Source organism: Bubalus kerabau, chromosome 16, assembly GCF_029407905.1.
Source record: "Bubalus kerabau isolate K-KA32 ecotype Philippines breed swamp buffalo chromosome 16, PCC_UOA_SB_1v2, whole genome shotgun sequence".
In the NCBI taxonomy this organism is placed as follows: Eukaryota; Metazoa; Chordata; class Mammalia; order Artiodactyla; family Bovidae; genus Bubalus; species Bubalus kerabau.
Genome location: NC_073639.1, coordinates 72,781,738 through 72,806,083, shown reverse-complemented (window position 1 = coordinate 72,806,083; position 24,346 = coordinate 72,781,738). Strand labels below are relative to the sequence as shown.

Below are 24,346 nucleotides of genomic sequence, written 5' to 3'. Positions count from 1 at the left end.
GCCTCCAGAGACAGTCACTGGGCTTAGAGCTTCCCTGGGCATGATCAGCTCCCACAAACCCCGACAAAACTCCCTTTTCGATGAGGAAACTGCTGTGCCCAAAACTTAGGTAACTTGTCTCGACCACATGGCTGCTAAGTGGCTGAAACCTGGGTCTTCTCTGAGTTCCAGGTCGGGAGCTTTGAGCCCCTCGGCCGTGTGATGTCCTTTGGCCCTCCCCACGGTTATGTGAAAGGAAAAGATGCCACGTTTCTTCGTGTGTACAGCTCCTGGCACTTGTAAGGAAACGGTGCTACCACTACACACCCGCAATCCCCTTTCCCTTAGAAATCTGAGTATTTTTGGGGGGTCTCATCTTCATGTTAGCCTGACAGCATCTCAGAGGTGCCCAGAGGCATCACTCCCAGCCCTCTTTGCAGAGGGGAGCCAGGAGGCAGGGAGCGGGTATGCAGCGAGCGACCTCACTGGGAGGTGTCTCGATTTCTTCAGCTCAGAGGCAACGTACCAGGTGCTATTCTGGGGCTACTACTCCAGCAGGGAATAGGCATCACGTGGGAGCCGGGAGGGGACACCGTGGGGGTTCCTCTGTGAAGGCTCAGGTCCTGGCGCTGCTCAGTGGCCCCGAGCCGGCTCCGGCCTCCCTAGCGGTGCCAGGATTGCGGCTGCAGCATGCTGCCATAATGCAGTAATGACAGGCTGCCAGGGAGCCCCGCGCGGCCCGGGAGGGGAAAGGAGCCCTTGGCCTCCCTCTCAGCCGCTTGGGCTGTCTGAGAGGGAGACGACGGAGAAATGCGGATGGCTCGACTGTCTCTTCCCCAGACGCGCAACAGAAATTGGATTAGACACAGTTGCAGCAACCGTCTCACCAGTACCTTTCCCCCTGGAGTCCTGCTGCCAACTCGTCGTTACATCCGTGGGTGGCTCCCAACCCACTCCTCCAAAGCGAAGGCTTCTGGGGTGGCCAGCCCTGGGGATGGCTGGAAGGCACTCAGCTCAGGCGAGGACCACAGAGAAGGACGAAGTGCTGGCAGGGATGCCAGAAGGAGCCACTCAGGGACCCTCGTGGGGCCGGGCTGCAAATACCACAGGGAAACCCCCGGATCCTGTGGCAGCTTTGGGTTTATAGCGTGGTCAAAGCAAACGAAAAACGACACCGAAAAAAAAGCAGAGGAGATTTCAACCTGTCTCCCCGGTTAATTCCAACCCCACTGAATGGTGATCTTGACATCTGTGAGAGCGTATTGTTATCTTTTTGGGGTCAGGGATTGGCTTAAAAAAAAAATGGTAAAAATATTGTCTGACCGGTATTCATAAGGTTCTTTCTCTAGCTTGGGACTAGGTAGGAAATCAGACTATTTCCAATCACTGCAAATGAAATGTGGCAGTTTCTGCACACCCGAAACTAAAACAACGTTGTAAATCAATTATACATCAATTAAAAAAAAACACAGCAATTTCTTATTATTTATTGAACAAAAATAGTTGAATTGGTTACTAACTCTATACATGTAAAATGAACAAAATAGTGAAGTGTTTAAAAACTTCATAATTCTCTAGCTTTCCAACTTCATATATATCTTTCCAATATATATATATAAAGCTGGTTTTATATATATATATATGTATGGCTTCCTTGGTAGCTCAGCTGGTAAAAAGTTCACCTGCAATGCAGCAGATCCTGGTTCAATACCTGCATCGGGAAGATCCTCTGGAGAAGGGATATGCTACCCACTCCAGTATCCTTGGGCTTCCCTGGTGGCTCAGATGGTAAAGAATCTGCCTGCAATGCGGGAGACCTGGGTTCAGTCCCTGGGTTGGGAAGATTCCCTGGAGAAGGGAACAGCTACTGACTCCAGTAATCTGGCCTGGAGGATTCCACAGACTGTATAGTCCACGGGGTTGCAGAGAGTCCAAAAACATGATTGAGTGACTTTAAACAAAACCCCCTAAGCTCAGAAGGGTAGTTCTCAACCCCAAGGGTGAATGGCACGCGGCCCTGTGACCACACGGGGCCACCTCTGTCCCATAGGCAGCACCTGGGCTCCCGGCGGCTCCACATGCTGCCCACCACTCTGCTTCCAGAGCCAGAAACGGGGACCCCGGAAGCAGAAGTGCCTGGAGTGACCGTCCAGTATGGCACCCTGGTTTCCAGGTCTGGAACTGAGGGCAGGCAAGGGGTGTGGGAAGGTCACTGGGCGATGGAGACCCCGTACACAGCCTGCTTCATGGGAAGCACGAGGGGGGGTGCCCAGATGAAGGTGCAGTCAGGGGTGCTGCCATCAGCCCGGAAAAGGGGGGTCCTTTCCCCTCCGACATAGGGATAGGGCTGAGGTCCTCGACATCAGTGGGGGCAGAGGCCTGTTTCCTCCTGGGGCCCCCAGCGCCCACCACTGCGGGAGCTGGAGCGACAAGCAAACTGAGGAGGCCCAAGACCAACTTTTTACAGTTTAGAATTTTTATTAAAACAAACATTTAAATTACAACAGTCCACCAGAATAGAAAATAGCCTTCCCTGGTCCGGCTCTGACAGGAGGCCCCATGGGATGGGGGAGGGTGGTTTGATGTCTTTGAAAACCGAGGGAGTTTCCCTGGAAGCCCAGAGGGGCCGGCCTGGCCCTGGGGCAGCGGCTGTCTCCCCACCAAGGCCGCCCCCTCCAGGGGCCGCCGGGTCTCAGCCCTGTCAGCGGGGGACGCTCAGTCGCTGTGGCCGGTTGTCAGCCTCAGGACGTGCTGTTTGGATTCAAAAAAGAGAGGGAGAGAGAGAAGCCTGTCCCCAAGACTCAGAAGGCAGTCGCTCAGGAAGCGTTATGTGAGGCCGCGGGGGCCGTCCAGCAGGGACCGCACACGGCAGAGGCCCCGGGGCCCAGCAGGGGCGGCGAGCACGTCAGCGAGGTGGTCTGCGTGCTCCCACCAAGAGCCGCGGGTGCAGCCCCGCTGAGGGTCACTAGCCCGGTGCTTCCGCCCAGTGACCATCAGGGGCGCTTCTAACCCGACGATCCCAGGCAGGGCCCTGCTCTTGGTGGAGGTCAGGGGCTTCCTTAACTGGACAAGCCCTCAGCTCGCCCACTGACACATCACAGTCGCCTCCGCTGTGGGCATGCGACCTGAGAACGGAGCTCCTCTTTCCAAGTCCTTCTTCCACTCGGGCTCAAGACCCTTAGGAGGGCCCCGTCCTCTCCGCCTGTCCATCTCCGGGAGGTACCCACCCACTCTCGTCCCCGAGGAAAACTGAGATGTTCCCACTCCCACCCCGAGGCAGCTCCCCTACACGGCTCAGATGCCAGCCCGCTCCCCTGTGGCCACAGACTTCAGACACACAAGCAGCAGTTAAATAATAATAATAATAATAAAAACCCCACAACGTTTTTATAAATGACCACCATGCTCTGGGCCCACAGCCACTGTTACAGACTAAATCTACAGGTCAGGGGTGGGTGGTGAGCCTGAGTAGACAGCCAGGCAGACGCTAGAGGACCCCCACCGGGAACCTTGTCTCAGGGTAAGAGGCCTTGGAGGGACAGGGGAGACGGAGGGGAACCTCCCAGCAACAGCCATTCGTGCCTAGTGTTCAGAGTCCCACCCTGCACGGCCCGAGGGGCTGGCTGCCTGCGGGCAGGGTGGCCCAAGGCAGTGGCGGCCAGCCCAGGACAACCGCTGGGGCAGCTTGACCGTGGAATCTGGCAGGATCTGTGAGCGTCTCAGTCTCTCAAAACCACTTAGGATGGCCAGAGACCACCTCTGCCCCCGGGAAATCTCCGGGCCCTCACAGGTCTTCACGTGGGAAGCGTCTTCTCACTGGATGAGACTTCCCTCCTGCCGCTCTGCGCAAGAGCCCCGTGGGAAGGATGTAAACAGGCTGGGGGGTCCAGCAGGCCATGGAGGAAGGGCGGGAGAGTGGCCCCAGACCGAGGAGTGACTGTGGGCCCTGGGTGGGCGCACGGTGGGGGGGGCCACGTGCCAGCAAGCGCCAAGCACTGACTATGCCTCCCTGCCCCCACCCGGCCCAGGGGTCACCTGCACCCCTCCCCCCACGGCCCAGGGAGAATGTAAAGTGAAGGCTCTAGGGAGACAAGGGCAGCAGGAAAGGAGGCCCTGGCACCATCAAGGGTGGGGGGCTGTGCCGGCACGTGGCCAGGAGGAAGGATGGTTCAGATCGACAAGACGGGCCACGGCCAGTGAGACATCCCTGTGGGGCCTCAAGAGCCCTGCGGAGACCCTGGTCGTGGCTGGGCTGACCACAGCGATGGGGATCCCCCTCACACCCCTGCCACCTGCAGGAGAGCCTCCAGCTGGAGAGGCCCACCCCGCCTACGCCTGCCTCTCAGACCTGGGTCTGAGTGGGCAGAAGAGAGGCAGTGAGAGCTTCATAGGGTGCAAGTTCCAGGTGCAGGCTTGGCTGGCCTCCCAGGCCCTTTGCCAGCAGCCAGTCCTTCACCACAGCTTGGGCCGGGTTTTCCCCGGGCGCAGCTGTGTTTCCACTCCCCACCACGGGCAGCCAGAGCGCTGCCCGCTGGGGGTACCTGGGCCGGGCGCCCATCTCCTCCCAGCTCATCATGGCTGAGCTCTCCGACGACGTGGAGCAGGCGGGCCACTCTGGGCCACCTTCTCCCCACGCTAGCTCCTCACCAGGGAAGGAGATGAACGTTCTGGAACCCTGGGGGCAGGGGTGGGGGATGGCACCAGCCTCCGGGTCTCCAGGGGGTTTGTGTACTCCCCTCCCCGCAGCCACTTCCCAGCCGGGGGACCGGGGCGGTCAGCTGGGGCCGGGGAGGGGGGGACAGTAAGACACACACTCCAGGGTGCTTTGGACGAAGGAAGTATAGGATCCCACATCAGACAAGGAGAGACAAATACTTCTTAAAAAAGACCTAAAGACTCAGGTCAGGAGAACTAGAACCCCACGAGAGAACCCTCTGCGGGGTCATAGTTCAAGGCAATTGCACATGAAAGGCCTGGGCTCTCCGCTCGGCCTGCCTTCGGACGGCTCCCGCGGTGTAGGGCCCATCCTGTCGGTGCCGGGGCAGGTGGGCAGCAGCAGCCGATCCTGGGGTGGCCGGGTCACCTGCTAGAGCTCTTCAAAGAAGGCCACTCGGGACTTGGCGCTCTGCAGGGTGAGCTGCAAGGAAGCAGAGAAGATGGTGAAGGCGGGGCTGGCTTCTTGCCCTTTCACGACAGGACACCCTCCTGCCTCGGGGACTAAGCTCGAAGTGGGTTTGGAATGAAAGGGAAGACGGAAGCCGGTGGTCAGCCCCAAGCAAGTTTCCAGAGTCGTCCAAGGACTCGGATTGGGAGGTGGCCAGTGAGGACACGCCAGGAGGGAGGGATGGCTGGCGGGCAGAAGAGCCCGGGGCATTTGAAGAGACTCCTCCATCCCCGTCTACAGGGCGTGCTGTCCACACCAGGGCGCGAGGGTCAGCTCGGCAGCACCGACGTCTCAGTCCTCAGGCCCTGGGCATGCCGCTAGGGCAAGGTGATGGGCCTCGGGCAGGGCAGGCCTGCGTCATGTGAGGACAAGCTCGTCTCTTCTGCTCCTAGTTCCCCAGGGGACCCCACAGCCGACTTGCCCGTGACCTGGCAGCTGAGAGGGCGTTTCCATCCACAAACTGGGATGGAGGGCTCAGGCTTTCTAGGTGGGGCTGGTTCAGGCAGGGAGGGTGCAGCACGTGGTGGTGGTGGGGTGCTCTGGGCCTGAGGCCTTTCCTAAGAGGCAGGAGCTCGGGGACGAGGTGGAAGGGAAGGGGAGGGCCGGGGGAGGAGCTCTTGGCTGGCAGATAAGGCCCGAACTAGGGTTTGCGACCTCTCGGGGCTGCCAAACCTCAATTCCCCAACCCAGCAGGCCCCTTGCCAGGGGCTCCCCAAGCAGAAGCATCTGGCGTGGGCATCCTCCCAGCGCCCAGCTCTGCTCCTGAAAGCAACCCCACCGGTGAGACTGCACGCCACGTCCAGCTCTGGGACTTTGCTAAGGAGAGTTTCCGGGGATGGGGACACAGAGCACGCACAGTCCAGTCCGTCCACCTTCATACCCTCAAGCCTCTTGGCTTAGTGCTGTGCATACAGTGGGAGCTCCGCTTGTCGAGTGAGCAAAATGCAGGTGGTAACTGCAACGAATGGTGAGATGCAGGGGAAATTCGAGAGTTCCCCACCAGGCTGGAGAGGCCCAGGTGCTAATTCTCCATCACCAGCTCACTGTGTAGCCTCAAGAGACACGCTTGACCTCTCTGAACCCCTTTTTTCTGGAGTTCAACCACAGGGGCAGGCTAGATGGCCTGGCCCATTCCCTCATTCAGAGACCTCTGGCAGCCTCTGAATCCAAAGAGCTTGGCTCTGTGAAGGGCGGGGGAGGAAGGCTCCAACCCAACCACTTCACCATCAAAGATGCACAGCATCAGTGCACTCGAAATGAGACAGCTTGAGAGCCGGCTCTTTAAATCCTGCCAAATCTTTTGGCCTTGAAGTTCCCGACTAACAAGCTAAATGCAGGGAGGCATCTGAGCTGTTTCCTTCAGTGGAACCAATTTCTGAAGCCCTTTGGAAAGCCCAGCTCTAACGGGAATGCAGAGAGCTTTCATTTCTTTGCTGAGACGGAACTCCCTCTAGAAGGACGGGCTTCTCCCTAAACATAACAGAGGAGAAGGACCGGGAAGGACACGCTCGGTGATAATGGGAACCAGGATGCGGAAGAGAGAGCCAGAGAGCCGCTGGGACAAAAATCATCCTGGGAGAGAATGAACCGAAAGGGGTGGAAGCCCGTGTACCACTCTGGTTCCTCCAACATGCCCGGGGGACCTCAGGTCAGCTCCTCCGGGGACAGGGGACCCGCAGGAGACACATTTGCCACAGCCCTTCTTTCCACAGACCCACTCACTCATAAGCACAGCCAGACCGCCTGACCCAAAGCCCACATGGCTGCTGAGCCGCGGGGTGGTCCTGACAGTCCCTTCCTCACAGGGTGATCAGAAATGCCCGATGACACGCTACGGCTGGTGATACTAAGAGATCACGTCCCTCCTCCCGCAGCGGTGGCTCCTGGCCTTCCAGGGATCAGGAAGCAGGGCACAGCACAGGTTAGAAGGGATGCAGGCAAAGGGGAAGGCTCACGACCACTGAGGTGGGGCAAGCAGAGGCCCCCGAGGAGGGGAGCCCGGCCTGTGCAGGCCTCCGAGAGCCTGCTGCCCGTTTGTACGATGGTGGAGCCAAGAATTCCTGGGTTGTCTACGTGAGCTGTGTGCCGGCTGTCCCCTCGAGGTGCCAGCACCAGATTCCAGCTACCTACTCCAGTGTGAGCTTGTCAGGAGGCGAAGCCCTCTTCGGGTGGGCAGCACGCATCCCTGGACCCCAGCCCACACTGACCTCTTATCTCGCAAGAGCAGCAGTTGAGCCCCAGTCCAAGGAGAGGTGCGGGGACAGACCCAATGCCCTGGCCATGCGGAAGCAGGGAGGCACCCCAGACGCACAGCCTCGGCAAGAAGACAGTACTGTGGTCTCTGGGCTGCTGGACGGACGGGTGGGGCCACCAGACTGAGGTGGCCGACGTGGCTGCTGACACCAAGGGCCCTGGGATTCCAGGCCTGGCCCACAGGCAGACCTGCCCCCATCGCTCACTCTTTCTGCACAGTTCATGTAAATGTAAATCCTGTGTGAGTCCTTCAGTAGCTCTTTGTGACCCCATGGACTGTAGCCCGCCAGGCTCCTCTGTCCACGGGATTTCCCAGGCAAGAACACTGGAGTGGTTTGCCATTTCCTTCTCCAGGATCTTCCCCAACCAGGGATGGAACCTGGCTCTCCCACATTGCAGGGAAGATTCTTTACCATCTGAGCCACCAGGGAAGCCATGGCAGTTCCAATTTCCACAGGAAGCCCATCATCAGAGGAAAATCCCACACGAACTGACTGGCACCGCTGGAACCCTCCCAGTGGCCACGGCGGCCCCCGCCTGCCCCAACTCAACAGCATCCTTCATCTCAGGCATCACTCTGTGATCGTGGTCGTGCTGGAGAGCAAGCTGGGGAGGCGGGCGGGGGGCGGGTCTGCAGGGAGAAGCCTGGGCTTCTTTCCTTCACGTGGGGACTCGAGCCCAGGGGCTGGGAGATGCGCCCTCGGGGTCTGCCAGCCATGCTCCCGGCCCCTGGGCTTGAGATCATGCCCCTCACCTGTGGGATCCCTGACCGCCAGCTCTTTCTAGAAAGCTCCCTGACTGTCACACTGACCGTGCAGCCTCAGGCAGGATGTGTTCCTAACCAAGGAGGGGAAGCCCTGGCAGAAACAGCACAGAGCTGGCCCTTCATAGCGTGAACTGCCCCCGTGGTCGTCTCCATAGACTCTGGAAGATGGGCTCACAGAGGCCGGGATCCCGGCCACCATCTCACCCTCCAAGGTGTACAAGCCACTCAGTGTTCCATCCACCTTCCTGGCTCTCCGCCTAGCAGGCAAGGGACCACAGGGGCGATGATCCGACCGAGGCCTGCGTCCTGCCGTGTCGCACGGGAGAGCCGAAGCTTGTCCCGTGAGCCCACCCCCCACCCTGCAGCCCCTTGGTGATCCAGCAACACGTGTCATCACCCCCAGAAGGACTGCTTGGGGCTGGGGGAGGACCCCCCATTTCAGTAGATGGAGGAGCAGAAAGGCCTGGGGACATGGACGGAGAAGTGGGGCCTCGCGCACACAGGCTACCTCATCCAGGACCCACGGGGTCCGCTCCACCTTCTCTGAAGCCTTCTGAGGACGCGCAGCCTTAGCGGGTCCGCTCGCCGGCGCCCCGAGGATGACAGAAGACCATGAACGTCTCCTCACCAGGCTCAGGGCTGACCGTGCCTCTCTTCCAGCTGTCTCCTAATACCTGATTCAGATCAGCCATGTGAATAATACAGAAGGAATTAAGTTCTCTCTTTCTCGACTGAACCGGCTGTTCAAGTCTGTCACTAATCCAAGCTCCATTCCGAGCAGACAAACTTCCTTTTCTCTGCCAGCTGCAGAGCTGGACAGCGTGGTTTTCATCTTCGGGGTGTGTGTGTGTGTGTGTGTGTGTGTGTTGGGGGGGACGGGCATCTGGTCCACCTGTGGCCTGGCCCCTTCTTCCTGCCCAGCCCTGACACACACAAGCCCGGCAGAGTCGCCTCCCGCTCCCACCCACCTCCCCATGGCACTGCCCGTTGTCTGTGACTGCCACCAGGCTGGGCAAGGGCAGGACGGGGTGGGGGTGGGGTCACCTGGGTGGGGTCACCTGGCAGGGCCGAGACCTCTTCACACCACCCAAGCTGTGTGCAGTGTGACCGAACAGATACCTCCAACCAGCTAATAAACGAGTTCAGATTCGGGAGCCGCATCTGTGCCCTTAAAAAGATGGGAGGCTGGCTCCCCCGGCCCTGGGAAGGACCTGGTAGCTAGCCGCCTTTCCCGGACTCAGGCACGCGTAGAAAAGACAGACTCAGGGGCCTCCAGCTTACTGGATGAGGACTTCAGGCAGCCCCCTGCTGCTGCCCACTCCTGAGAGAGGGCCCCTGGGGGTCTAGAGATAGCAAGCCCGGAGGCCTCGAGACAAGCACCAGGCTCAGCGAGGGGCCCTCCCTCCCTGCAGGGAAGGCTTCCAGCTCCCAGGCTCCTCCAGCCTCATTCATTCCCAGGAGTGCCCCCTGCTGGAGGAACACAGCCCCCCACCCTGGTGGCTGCCAGCTCCCTCCTCCCCGGCTCTCCTCTAAAAGTCCTTTTGGTGGGGTGGGGGTGGGGTGGGGGGGCACTGCTTCCCAAAGTGAAGGGAGAAGAACTAGATGTATTCCGGCACGGGCCTGAAGCGGCAAGGCTGCCTGATTAAGGATGAATTACACTTTCATCAGCGCATAGAGAAAATTGATTCACAAGGCCACACTGTGATAATCTGGCTTCTAAAGAAAAGGGGGTGGCGTTGGGGTGGGGGTGGGCAGGACACAGAGCCACTTCGGCGATCAGTGACGAGACAGCAAGAAGAAGCTCTACAATTAAGCTGGGAGAACAAAACTAATCAGAGAGCCAGGAGTCCTCCAACTAGTCTCTGGGGGCCTCGCCTCAATCCACTCATCCCTGGGGGGTAAGAGAGAAAGGCGGTGGGGGTGGGTAGTGGGGGAGTCTTATTCATTTTAGACAAGGAGACCCACAAGGCTGAACCTGTTTCAGACACTACCCTAAGAACTCCAGGGGTCGAGACCCTGCTCTTCCCATAAAAATGCAGGGGAATCGAAATGCAAGCCCTAAAATCATGTTACACTTTCTCTCCGCCACTACATATTGAGAACAGAGGAGCTGGGGGGGGAGCGGGGGTGGCGGGGGCAGCACAGATACAAAAGGACAAGCAGCTTCTCCACCACTGGGAGCAGGAAGGTGAATGCCAAATTCAGAAGCAGCAGCGAATTCCTACATAATCTCTGGTTTGGGGTGTGATCAACATTCCCTTTCCGGAAGAGAAGCTGAAGGGGCAGGGCCAGCGGAGGGGGACGGCGAATGGGAACTGGCCGGATTAAGCAATTCTGTCATCTTGCTAGCTGACAACTTGCACCCGAATGTCATCTGGTGATGTGTACAGGGGCAGAGAGCTTGTCTACATGCTTATCCCGAAACGGAGGTGGGCCGAGGGGCCGAGTCCACCGCCATGAACAAATCCACTTTGGCATCAGCTACTTTATCTGCTTCTGGGAGAAATCTGCCTGGGAAAACCCGGAGGGTGCCTTTGGTTTATGCATCCTTTAGGCTGAACGGCACCTGGAAACCGGCGTCTGCCGGCATCTCCGGCTGCCCGGGTGATGCTCGGCTCCTCCACCTGGAAAATGGACTAATCGGCCCGCTTCACCTCGCTGGCCACGGGGAGGCTGACGGATGGGCACAGAGCGCTCAGCACGGGCACATGGGGGAAACGGTGCAGACAGACCCATGTCTTTTCAAATCGCCAACATCAGAAGGGAAATCACGGCAGGGATTGTCAGAACAGAACCTTGCGCCCGCAGAATGAGTTTACAGCCGGATTCGTCCCTCCTGTGGTTGCGGTGATGGATCAGGTGCTGCAGGGAAGCAGCATGGACACGTATGGTCCGTGCGGAGGGACCAGATGAGATGTTTGACTCAAACATCAAATAAATCCCGCTGGTGCCCTCGGGCACTTCCAAACGGGGGCAAGATATCCTTGGAGGGCAAGGCAGGCTTTGTAGGCTCCTCGACACCTCCCATAGGGAATGGGCTCACCCAGGTAAAGCCCACCCACCCAAGGGAGGGGCTGGATCGCAGTCTTTTGGCAAAGAGGCTGAGCCAAGTGGGTCCCTGAGCTGGGTCTGGGGGCACTGAGCGTGTCAACCACACCAGCAGCACAGCCTGTGAAGGGTCCTGGGTCCCGGCGGGCAATGCAGATGGAGGTCACTCAGGAGGGAGGCCGGGCCGGTGGCTTTAACCAGGAGGGACGCCTCTCACGCGAGTCCACCCTCGCCCCGGGGTTGCTCACGTCCCTGGTGTTGTAAGTGCTGTACTTGACTTCCAGCCCTGCAGCTCCAGAGGGAGTCCCCGCAAATTGAAGATGTCATTGGTCTTTTATGTCTTCCTGATCTGAGAGCGGCAGCTGGGCTTCAGAGACATGCTGAGGCTCCTCACTGATGCCTCCCCACCAGCAGAAACCACAGCAGGGCCTCGGTGGTTCACACCACTTATGAAGGAAGTAAGCTTTCTAAGCTCTCTGACCTCCAGGATTTCTCATCTGTCGACTGCCTTTGAGATCCTGTGCTTCTTCAGAGAGCACGGGTATGAGACACGAGGACAAGCTTGCTGGCGCTCAGACCAGCCCAGAATGACGCCGCCCTTCGAGAAGGGCAGGGGTGAAGGGCGCGACCACAGTGTCACCTCCACAGTCGCTGTGCAGCTAAATCCCACGCGGCCACTGCGCAGCTCATCGGCACGGTGGCTCTGAAGGCGAGAAGCTCGAGCCCGGGACACCGTTTCCCCCTCCCGCAGCCTCACTGCCGGACCCCACGCCCTCGTTCAGAAGACCCAGAGGCCAGGAACGCGTGCCGCTGTCGCTCTCCTCCCCACCTCCCCTCCGCCACCCCGAGACTGCCATGGGTCTACGTTCCCAAGGGCAGCCTTTGATCGCTAGTGCCGCTCAGACTCGGATGCAAATGTCAAACCAGTTGTGCTGATTATCGATCGGGAGAAGATGGAAATGTGCAGCGAAGATCCGTGGGAGCAGAAAAATACACCCTTGCGAATCCAGATCACATAGCACCATTGGTGTGATTCATTCTGGCTTTTTAAAAGCTTTTACCTCCAAACACGTGGAAGCTAAAACACCACTGGATACACGTGTCTTGAGCTGTGCACGCAAGTGTGGCACTTCCCAGGCCAGGCTCCCAAGCAGGTTTGTTTCTTTATACAAGTTCAAGCCCTCGCTAAGCTTTTGTACGGAACTGCTTGCCATGCTGCGGTCAGTCGTATCCGACTTCTTGCGACTCTGTGGACTGTAGCCCGCCAGGCTCCTCTGTCCATGGGATTTCCCAGGCAAGAATACTGGAGTGGGTTGCCATGTCCTTCTCCAGGGGATCTTCCTGACTCAGGGATCGAACCCATGTCTCCTGTGTGCGTGCGTCTCCTGCATCAGCAGGCGGATTCTTTACCACTGCACCACTTGGGAAACCCACAGGGAACTCACTGAATCCTCATAAAAATCCTGAGGGGCATGAACTGTTTTATTCCCCTTTTATAGGTGAGGACACTGACCCTTAGCAGAAGGTAGGAATTATAGAGGAAGGAAGTGGCACAGCAGCTGCCCCTGTGAGGCGGACTGGACCGCTCGGCACCGCCACAGGAGCGTGGGAACCCTGCCCCGGGTAAACCCTTGGGATTTAGCCTAAGTGTCACCAGGCCCAGAGGGCCCGGGTCAGACACAGGCCTCGAGGGGGACGCCGGAGAGCAAAGGGGGAGGAATACACCCGGACGGCCAGAGGGAGGGGAACCAGTCTTTCCTCGAAGGAATCTGTGATCAGAAGACACGAAAAATGAAACAAAACAAAATCGATGCAGGCTGGTTTGAACCAAGATTAATGACGAGCTTCAGGACAATGGAAACTCTTTGGTTCACCACCGATCTGCATTTCTCACCCTGGACTTTCTAGATGGAGCTGTGCCCTTGACAGTCTGGGTGCCCACATCTCAGAGCCTGTGGTGGTATTTCTCGTCATCTAGGCTCACTCTGGCCCAGACCAGGCACAAGGCCAGAGCCACCCTGGCATAGCAGGTGGCTGGCCGGCAGGCTTGGTTACTGGCTGCTGGAACCACCAAAGTCCAGAATGTGCCTCCCCTCCAACTTCATATGTAGCAAAAGCTACCACTGCTTGATCTGTGATGCTGAGATTAAGTCCAGCTGTGTTGAGAGCCAACTCCATTTTATTAACCCTCGATTAATCTGAATTCTGAGTTAACTGGAGCTTGCAGCCAGCCTACCTTGAAAACAAGTTCACATCAAGACATTAAAAAAAAAAAAAAAAAAAGCATCTGTGCATGTCCTAGGAGCAGCAGACGTTTGACTACAAATCAAACCTCATTTGTCTGTAATCACAGCTCAGTGAGGACTGACGGTCAGAACCGGGCCCCTGAAGAATTGAAACGTTCTGAATCATTACAGAAAGAAGAGAGATGAAATCATCCCAACGTAGAAGAGTACGGTCACAGAGAATATCTGCCAGCACAGACTGAAACACAAAATGGGCTTTCTGTGGGCCCCTGTGCTCGCCACGGGGCCCAGGAAGCCGCAGTGGGCCCACCTTGGGTGCTGTGCCGCCTAGCCCACTCATTTCATGGTTCTCACTCCTGCCCAGCACAGAGCATGCACCGCTTGGTGACGGGGTGTTCAATGCCAGCACGTGGCGTGAAAGCTCGAGAAACAGGAGCCCGCTAAATAAAAGTGTCACACACAAATTGTGGTTCACGCCAGGGGTTCCTGGAACCACTGACAGACCGAATCCATCTTATAATGAGACCCATCTGGGACTTTAATAGCTAACCTCTCCCCCTTGGATGGCAACCACAAATAGGATCCATCCTGTGCCAGATCGCACTTTTGGATACAAAGCTTCCAATGGGCTTGTTTTATTCTGGGAGCAGAAACCATGGTGAGGATAGCAAAGAACATGTCCACACGTGACCGTGGGTGTCGGCGGGCTCACTGGCATGGGTGCTGCTGGGGCTTGGGCGAGGAGCAGGGGAGAGTGTCATTTTATTATTGTGTGTAATAAATTCTCTCCACTGCCTAGGCCTGTGGGGAGAATAATGAACTGTCGCAGAAGGAAAGCAGCAATCATTCAATTAATTCACTTGGCGAGCGCTGACCGCCCGTCAGCCAGGACTGCACTGTCCCGACGGGAGTTCCCGCCAAGGCGGCCGTCAGCACACTCGCTGGTGGACAGACGGTCCGCGGAGCCTGACCGCGGCTGAGACCCCTGTGCTAGCGCTTTGCTTTACTTGAAAAGAGAATAGATGTGGACAGAAAGTGGGGGTTGGGGGCCGGCTCTAGAGGAAGGCAAAGCAGCACGGGCAGCTCTCCCCGCCCCATCCCGGTCCCACGACCAGGAGCTGCCAGGTGTGACCACGGACGGGTCTTCAGAGGATGTCACCACGCAAAAGGTCATGACCTCGAGTTAAAAAGACACCCAAACAGACCCCGTTCCCATGCTAGGGTTATTTATCGGAGGGGGGGCCACCAAGACGAAGGACTTGAGACACACCTGACTGGACAAGAAGCCATGACCTTCCCCAGCCCAACAACGACACACGTGAAGGAAGGACGGCTGGTCCGACAACCCCGGGACATGCCCTGGAGGTCGGCCTGGCCCCGCAGGGGGGATGCCTGCTCTCAGACTCAAGCATGCTGCGGCCAGGCCCCAGGTGCCGCCTGCCCCCCCCGGGAGGGCTGGGCGCGGCCCCGGGGACACAGACAGGCAAGCTCATGCAGGGGTTAGTACCACAGAGGGCGGTCCCATCACCACATACAGAGTACCTGGGCATAACCTACTGTGAGGGCTCAAATGCAGATAGGTCTTCTGCCTTGGGCTTGAGGCTAAACCAGCAAGATAAAAACGAAGAAAAACAGAAAACACACCCTGTGATATCAACAATGTCACGCGTCATTGTGCCATTTGCAAAATGCTTTCAGACCGGGTGTGAAACTGTGACTGGCGACTTGACTTGTTTTGTTTTTATGGCTTGGAATCGGGGATCTCTACAGCTTTCAGCACCCCGGGGGCTGTGGGGCTGGCTCCCTGGCCAGCTGGTCCTTCCCCCTCTCTGCCCACAGGCTGAGGCCTCGCTCTAGCTCCCCTCTCTGCTCAGAGTTTCAGACGTGGGTCCAGGAGGGAAACCCGTTAAGTTACAGAAGCTGGGGGAAAGAGGAACGTGGATGGTGGTGAGGTCTCTTCTTCCAGCTCACGCTATTAAAAGGGATTCTCTACTTGGTGCCAGTGCTAACTGGAGTCAGGAGGAAGGATTCGGGACTCCCGACTGTCCCCCTCAGTGATGGCAGGTACACACATCTCTTAGGGTTTTCAGATACAGCTTAACCACTGAAAACAGTCCTCCACCTGGGAGACTAATTTTAAAGACTCGGGTAAAGGGTACAAAATTAAACACATCTATCACCATCTAAGCTCACTGAAGAGCCTTGTCGTACTGACCCCTGTGTGACAGGTGTTCCTGGTTCTAGGGGAAAGTGTCAGGAGCTGACATCACCTGGCGGGAGAGGACCTTTCTGCCCTGCCCAGCGGAAGACAAGTATACTCTTGGGCTGACAGTATGGGATTTAACTTCCTCCCAAGGGCTGAAAGCTCAAAACATCCATGGAGAAAAAGACATGAAACTCGTTAGCAACATAAATGGGAAGTCTCATCTTTTAAAACATTAAGGTTCTTCCAGACATTTCTTTTCAAGTCTGGACGAAAGCTTAACATTCAGAATTTGGTTTTGAATCAAGAACGGAATTTTACAGTCCTACGCTGTTTAGACACACAAAAAGCCGAGGGAGAGGCCAGTCTCGACAGCCTCCCTTTCATTTTGCTTTCTCATTAAGTAAGGCAGCTCCCTGGGCAGAACTCCCCTCGGCTTGAAAGACAGAACTGCTTTACTGCTAAACGATGGATCAAAACCTGTCCTGGAACCATGATTCATTTCATCAGAGCTCTTAACACAAGCTCCCCTTCCATCAAGCCAGTGGGTTCCCAGTCATCGGCAGAGTAACTTCCCTTCCCGGCGTGAGTCAAAAAAAAAATTCCCTCAACTAAGTACATGTTAAAAAAAAAAACGACACCAGTGTGATGACTCGGCTGCGGAGGGAGCATATGCCGACCCCACACTTGGCGAGCGGCCGTCCTGAGCGCAGAAGATGGGCGAGCCGGTACCTTTTTGATGGTGTTGTGCTTGCTGCCGCCGCCACCCCGGTCGGAGTTCTCATTGTGCAGCATGTCCAAGGCTGTTTCCCGCTCTTTGAGTCTCAGGGCCTCGATCTCGGTCTTGAGCTCGTTGAGCTGCTCCTGCAGGTGCTTGCTCTTCTCCATGTACTCCACTCTGCCAGCAAGAGGACAAGCGTGTCGAGGGGCTGGCAGAGGGCGAGACCCACTGTGGCTCAGAGGCCACAGACCCACGAGCGGCTCGGCCCGGGGACCCGGAGCCTGAGCTAGGGGGGTTCAGGTCTCTGCTTGGCCGTTCACGGGCCAGGGGATCTTGGGCCGGTCCCTTAACTGCTCTGCATCTGTTTCTCGTCCATGAAGTAGGGATGACGATCACAGAGCCAAGGTCAGGATTAAGCAGAAGGGAGCAGAGGAGAGCCTCAGTAAGCTATCCTACCAGTAGTAACGGCTAACAGAGAGCTTCTAATTTCTGTCCAAGAAACAACACGAGAAGCTAGCCTCCCAGAACCCAGAACAATGTCCTCGTCTCAAAACGGAAGTTGCACAGTCACGTCCGACTCTTTGTGACCCCATGGACTGTATAACCTACCAGGTTCCTCTGTCCATGGGATTTTCCAGGCAAGAAAATCCTGGGTTTGCCTTTTCCTTCTCCAGGGGATCTCCCAGACCCAGGGATCCAACCTGGGTCTCCTGCATTGCAGGCAGACGCTTTACCGTCTGAGCCACCAGGGAAGCCACGCCCTTCTTGGAGAAGTGACTCCATTCTGGTGGACCTCTCGGACAGGCCATGGCCCCATCCCTACTTGCTCTGGGCCATCATCTCCTAACGACACAGATGCTCACACAGCCAACACCGGGAAGAGAAAGACGCCCGCCACCATCTGCAGGCAGACACGCTGCTCGGGGTGTCTGACTGCTTGGGCGCAGCCAGGCAGACTGGGCCCTCCCAGACCCAAGGGGACATTCTGCAGGGATTCCCAGGGCTGGTTATGGACTCTGCCCAGATCCTCACGGGGACTGAGTAAGGAAACATAAACTGTAAAAGAGCAGGGAATGCACAGGACTCAGCTCATCCCGATCGTGACCAGGATCGACGCTGAACATGCCTAGGATGTGGGGAAGGGGGAGGGGAACTCACACCACGGGCGCCACAGTCAGAGACGCTGGGGCCCTCTGTCCCCAGGACACACTGCCCGGCCCGGGGCTGCCCATGCTGGGCACCAAGCCGGTTACCTGAGGACACCGAGCAAGGTGAAGGCACCTGCCCTACAGAGTCAGGAGGGCGAGGGGCTGAACCACCGATTTGTCCCTCATCCACAGTGTGGTGCTGGGTGACTTCCTAGGCGCTCCAAGTCTGGGCTCCTGTTGATAACAGGAACACTAGGCCTGCCTCTGAAGTCAGTTGGTGGTAATGAAATGAACACTAAAGAACTGTGTCACCAGGCGCCCCATGCCAGGTAGCTGCCGTGACAGTCCCCTGGCTGGGGTGGCGGCTGGCTGATTCACCTACGGCTCAGAGCAGGGGACCCCGGTTAGATGTCCTTTGTAGGGGGGAGGCTCCCTTCCATCTCAGGGCCATGGCCCCCAACCATAAAGTAAACGAGAAGGTCAGCTCAGGGCGGGCTGAGCTCGGCCGCCAGAGAACACACTAGGAAACATGTTCCACCACCAGGTCAGAGCACAACCACCACCTGAACAGGGTCTGACTGGCTGGGAGACCCCTAACAACCAGTCCTAGACTGTGGGTGAGCTCTGAAGCCACTGTAAACTCCGGGTCACCCGTCAGGTGTCATTTTTATCCTGGAAGATGGAATGCTCGTCTATTGCCCTTCATTTCCAATCAGGAAGCTCCTCTCCGGTGGACAACTGTGAAAGCGTTAGTCACCCAGTCGTGTCCGCCTCTTTGTGACCCTGGGGACTGTAGCCCGTCAGGCTCCTCTATCCACGGGATTCTTCAGGCCAGAATATTGGAGTGGGTGCCCTTCTCCAGGGGGTCTTCCCGACCCAGGGATGGAACCCAGGTCTCCTGCACTGCAGGTGGATTCTTTACCGCCTGAGCCACCAGGGAAGCCCACAAAGAGGGGAGCAGCCGGGAGAGACAGGCAAGAGTGCTTGAGTGTCCGGTGGGCAAGGACAGAGTAAACTTTCATGGGGTTAGGGACAGGCTGCCCACGTGGGGCCCCAGGAAGGCCAGGGACTCCGTACTTCTCTTTCTCTATCTCCATGGAAAGCCGCTTCATGTCGGTGTCCTTGAAGTCGAAAGACAGGCTGTCGCCGGTGAGGCTGAAGCTTGCCATGTCGGGAGGCAGCGGTGCTGGGAGTGGGTTCATGGGCTGCGAAGGAGAAACCTGATCATCAGAAGGGTTGGTTCCCCAAGAACAGAGGGCACTGCCGTGTCACCCATTGACCCTCCAGAGGCCACAGAGGCCCTGGGCCCAGCACGCCCACCCCTAAAGTGGATGGAGGCGAGGCAACGAGATTGGATGACTTTCTCCTCCCAGATCAGATGGTCACCTGAAATACGGCCCCAACAGACCTCTCCCACCACCTGCCCTACAAGGCTGTAAACAGTATTGTTTGTTAGTCTTTTGGACCACTCTTTTGTACTTCCTGCTCTGTCCCTCTGCTTAAACCATGTTGCCTCCCTACACCCCATCTCACTTTCGAGGCCCTAGAATGTTCTGCACTGCTCACTCTGCCATGCATTTGCTTAACAGTCGCCCTGAGGGCCCCGCAAGGGAACCTGAGGGCTGGGAGGGCAGGGAATCTATGAGGCTAGAAGCAGGGTGGCTGCAGCCCAGGCTCACCGGGTATGTGGGCTTGGTGGTGATTTCCAGCAGCTTCTGCTTGGCTCTTCGCTCTGCCTCGCGGGCTTCCTGCAGGTCCTGCTTCAGCTGATCGGCCTCCTTGGCCCTGCAAGGAGAGGAGGGGCCGTCAGCTCCACAGAAGACACAGGAGGAGCTGGAGGTACACGAAAGCGGAACCCCTCTAGGAAGTTCAGACTAGGAACGAGCCAGTGTTCATCTGATGGCTGCGGGACAAGGACAACCCAGAGCCTCGAATTGTCTTTGCAAAACACAGACCACAGTCCCATCCTTGGACCTGGCCATGAGCTGGGGTGGCCTGTCCAGCCCCGCTCCCCCGTGTAGGGCATGGTGAATACTGCTGTCTCCCCACATGCCTCTCAAAAAAAAAGGGAGAAGAAGCGTATTGTGTAAATGTAAGAAAAGTCTCATGTCTCCTCAGCTAAAAGCAGCCTGTGGATAAGCTCGGCAGTTTTCCTGCAAACACGACCATCCGAGGCACAGGGGCTCAGTGCAAAGGCATGGCCAGGCTGCGGTCCGTGGAACCAGAGAACTGCATCCCTGCACTCGCCCGGCTCCAGTCCCTCTGGCTGTGCGGGAAGAGGCCTTTGGCCGGCCCGGGAGATGGACCGGTGGTGGGGGGACCCGCTCACCTCCTCTCTGACTCCTCAGCCATCTTCAGCGCCAGCACCTCAGCCTCCAGCACCTTCTGCTCCATCAGGCGCTTCTCCTCCTCCGTCCGGATGGCTGTGGCCTTGATGCGCTGCATCTCCTGTTCAGCCTCTGCCGCCTTCTGGGCCAGGAGCTTCGCCTCCTCCTCCGTGATCTGGGCCTTTTCGGCCAACAGGTCGGCCGTCTCCTCCGACCGCATCTGCAGAGAGGAGCGCAGTTCAGCGGGAATGTGTGTGTGGGGGGTGGTCCCGTTCCTGTCCTCCCACCCTGCTCAGGCCTCAGACACCCAGGTCAGCAAGAACCAGTGTCTTGGACACCCTGGGGCCCTGCTGGTCCCCAAGCCACACCCTTCAACTGCTGAGAAGGCCCTTCAGGGGGTCCATCCACAGGGTCCCATTTGAGCTGAGGACACACTTTATGAGGGAGAAAACCAGCTTAACTCTGTCCTTCTCTCTCTTTAAATAAGTGGTTCGAAAGCGGGGCGACTGTCCCCTCATGGGACACGTCACAGTGTCTAGAAATGACTTTGATTGTCACAAATGGGGAATCCAGCGGGCAGAGGTCAGGGACATGGCAAATCAGCCCTCAGTGGACAGGACGGCCCCCACCAGGGGACCAACTGGCCCGATGAGCGGGGGGCCGAGGCTGAGACTCCCCCAGGGAAAGGTGACCTATGGTGAGTGAAGTTTGCCTGCCTTGGGAGGCTGAACTCAGCCTAAATCTGCTCCTGCAAACACAGGTGGAAAGAAAGCAATTTTTCTTTTAAGCCAAAACATCAAAGCAAGTGGCTACCCCATGGTCTTTGGGGCCTAACCCTGAGCCCGAGGGAGGCCTCCCGGGACCCAGCCCCGCAGACGTCACCAGGGCTTCGTTGGCCATCGTCGCCTCTTCCTTCATCTGCAGCAGCCGCCTCTCCAGCTCGTCCCGCGTGCGTTCAGCCTCCTCTCGCATCTGCTTCTCCCGAGCGAGGCGCTGCCGCTCCATCTGTGGGGGAGGTGCGGCCACTGGTCACGGGGGCCCGCAACCTGCGGCACGCCAGTGCCAGGGTCTCCCTCTGAGAACCCTTTTCCTCCCTGCACTTTAGGGACCCAGCGTGACTCCCCTCGCCCACCACCCTCCATCCTTCTGAACCAGCTTGTTGAGTGGCAAGCCGTGCTCCTTGAAAAATCATCAAGCGGTAAATGAACAAACAGTGGAATGCTGAGCCAGCCTCCACTGGGATGGACAGGCGCGTTCGTGCATGGTGGGTGCGGAAGCAGCTACTTGGCCAGCGCAGCGCTTGTGCAGGGAGACCCTGGTGGCCCTGCTCTGCAGCTCAAAGGATGCAATGCAGGCTCCTCCTCCCAAGGGGCAGCTGCAGAGACAGACTGCTTTCTCCCCTGCACCCACGGACCCCTCCCATACCCCTAGTCTCATCGGCAACGGCTCCACTCTCGCCTCTGACCCTCGGAGATGAAGTCGTCCGTGTGATGCATCAACAGTTCAAATGCTGTACTTTACAGGGGAGGTGGCAGCAGCCGAGGTACAGACCCCACAGCCTCATGCGGAGGCAACTCCCGAGCCAGGCCTGCGACAGGAAGGAGCCGGGAGGGGACGGGGCCCGCTCCTTGCGGCACCAGCGCTAAGCCACCACCACTGGCCTTCTGGATCGCTGAATTAATTGGGCCACATGCTGAGCTTAATAAGGGGAACAAGTAGAGGACAAGCGCTATTCTCTGTGATCTTAGGGCCCTAGCTGAGTTCAGAAAACAGGAGCCAGAAGTGACCACTGCACTATTTTCTTTCTTAAATAATTAAAGCACATCTAATAACTTATTTCTTGCTTTAACCTTCTCCCCAACTCAAGATTTAAGACTGATGCTTTTTCTAAATACTAAGCAAAAAAAAAAAAAAAAAAAAGGCATTGGGCATCAAAAGAATAATGCAAAGACAAGCAATAAAATCCTGTAAATTCTTCTCCAATTTTCCTCTTCCAGGTCAATGAAAAACTTGGCCAATTTGTTCTCGATTTCTACCATGTTAGAATTTCCATTAGGTGGATGACTAGATCCCCATTATCATCTGCTTGAAAAATGCCTACAATCCCTTCTGCTCCCAGCACTGCACCTTCCCTGAGACCTCCACCCCAATCATAAGGAATGTCCCCGTTTGCAAAGCGGTTTTGGCCACAAAGACCCGCAGGTACAGCGTATCCTTTGATGTGAGACGCAGAAGACAGATTCTCAGCTCCACTTGACAGATGAGAAAATGGAGACCTGGCAGGTTAAGTCATTCACCGGGGTCTCAGACTAAGTCCCACGTGTGGCACCAAGGTCAACGTCTGTCCTGCTGGGCCACGGAGCCCCTGACCCGCGGCTGCCAAATGTCAGGAACGTGCATCTGCCGTCCTCCCAGCAGCGTGGATCAGGAGTGTGTTCATGTTAGTCTCTGCACAGCGTGGAGGCTTATACGCTTCCTTGCCCTGTTCAGATCTCTCGCTTCTAAGCTCTGCTCTGCTGATAAGGAGGGCAGAGAGGGCTCTTTTTGAAGTTGCCTCTATGACCCTGCGCTGACCCATGAGCATTTCTTGTCCAACAAAACCCATTCCACTGCCCTCCCCCACCCCACCTCACACACACACACACACACACACAAAGCATCCCAGTGAGTACGTCTGTGGCCTGACGTCTCAAGAGAGCGTCTCAAGAGATGGAGAGCCGGGAGCACAATGGATCCAACTGGGCATTTCATCCTAAATCCCGGGGCCGGGAGCCAGCCTCTTTGGAGGATCCGAAGTAGAGAGCTGCACACAGACTGATCATCACCCTCTGAGCCTGCACATCCGAGGGCAGCTGATTGCAGCTGCTGCTCCTGTCTGTTGGTTCACACACAACCTCGACTGACATTTGCAGCAGTGAGGCTCACATAGGCCGTGTGGGTTTCGGTGAGTCGGAAAGGTCTACGAGCGGAAAACAATGATGCGGGTGGTCCGGGCTAATGATAACGGATGCTAACGGAGGCTCCCGGCGCCTCCCAGTGCGGCCCCTGCGCTGCCCGGCCTGACCTGCACCGGGGAAGTGCGGCCGGGGTCTAATTAGCATTCTGTCAGCGGGCTGCTGGGTGTGCCCTGTATTCCATCATCAGCTAATTAGAAAAGAACAAGGCTGGGCACAGGAGACGGGCAGGCAGAAAGAACGAAAGCTTAGCTGCACGGACCAGAGATGGATGGATGCGTAGATGGATGGAAAGAAAGATGGACGGATAGATGCGTGTGGGCTTGGCTGTCTCTGCCCGAACCTGCGCTGACCACGCTTCACTCACTTCACTGGAGAAATAACCAGGGACGTGTCTTTGAGATACCTGTTACAGTTTATTCCTCATTTCCAGAGCTGACTCCCACCATCATTTATTCATCGGCCAGAAAGATCCAACAGGGATAGCATGAGAGTGGAGAAGGCAATGGCACCCCACTCCAGTACTCTTGCCTGGAAAATCCCATGGATGGAGGAGCCTGGTAGGCTGCAGTCCATGCGGTCACTAAGAGTCGGACACGACTGAGCGACTTCGCTTTCACTTTTCACTTTCATACATTGGAGAAGGAAATGGCAACCCACTCCAGTGTTCTTGCCTGGAGAATCCCAGGGACGGGGGAGCCTGGTGGCTGCCGTCTATGGGGTCACACAGAGTCGGACACGACTGAAGTGACTTAGCATAGCATAGCATAGGCACTTTCATGATCAGAGGACGGCCACCCCTTACCTCCAGGCAGAGGCCCCCACGGGGCACCAGCAGCAGCTGCAACACCTGCTCACCTGCTTTCTGGCCTTCTCCTCCCTGGCCTGGGCTTTCATCTGTTGGACTTCCAAAGAATCGGCCTTCCTTCTCCTCATAAACAGGTCGTGATTCCCAATACACAGCTGGAGAATCTGCGGCCAGGAAAGCAGGGGACGTATGAACACCCGGACACGGGCTGCATGCAGAGCTACACGGAGACGTGCTCTGAACTCCCGGGCAGCGACTGCCCGTGCACACCAGTGGGCAGACACAAGACGCAGAAAGCACTTGACTGTCTACTAACAGGAGCGTGGAGGAAAAAAAAATATATGTTTCATATAATACACAATGGAATACTATACAGCAGTGAAGTGTGTGTGTGCTCAGTCACTCAGGACCATATTTTTAAGCATCAACATGGATAAATCTCAAAAAAAAAAAAGAAAAGGTAAAAAAGGCAAGTAACAGAGGAATACAGCTGACAGCACATATATACATTTTAAGAACATACAAAATTTGCTAGTATCCTTGTTTTGCCCTACTTTAAATAAAAGTTCTTGATTATCGGGGGGGATGCTTAGCACAGAGCTGAGAACACGGGTCACCCTTGGGAAGCAGGGGGCTGGCAGGGTGCCTGTGTGGGAGGGGGTTCCCACAGTGATGGGAGTGTGCTGTTTCTTTTTTCCTTTTTGTTCTGCCAGACTGCATGGTGGGCGG

The 24,346-nt window shown here is 56.9% G+C and overlaps 1 protein-coding gene across 5 annotated transcripts in view; it reads right to left on the bottom strand.

Moving 5' to 3' along the window:
* Positions 1-3,322: 3,322 nt before the first annotated feature.
* Positions 3,323-24,346, bottom strand: part of NF2 (NF2, moesin-ezrin-radixin like (MERLIN) tumor suppressor) — a 73,339-nt gene continuing 52,315 nt past the window's right edge. The window contains exons 10-17 of one of the 5 annotated variants that reach the window (XM_055549440.1): positions 23,668-23,781; positions 20,738-20,860; positions 19,858-20,075; positions 19,208-19,313; positions 18,606-18,733; positions 16,392-16,557; positions 14,999-15,058; positions 3,323-5,116 (exon numbers count right to left, since the gene is read on the bottom strand). In XM_055549440.1, the coding sequence (XP_055405415.1) occupies positions 15,023-15,058; positions 16,392-16,557; positions 18,606-18,733; positions 19,208-19,313; positions 19,858-20,075; positions 20,738-20,860; positions 23,668-23,781 (891 nt within the window). In that variant the 3' untranslated portion in view covers positions 3,323-5,116; positions 14,999-15,022. Of the gene's footprint in view, positions 5,117-14,930; positions 15,059-16,381; positions 16,558-18,605; positions 18,734-19,207; positions 19,314-19,857; positions 20,076-20,737; positions 20,861-23,667; positions 23,782-24,346 lie in introns of those variants that run through there. The other 4 variants (XM_055549442.1, XM_055549439.1, XM_055549443.1 and 1 more) reach the window with 4 other exon arrangements.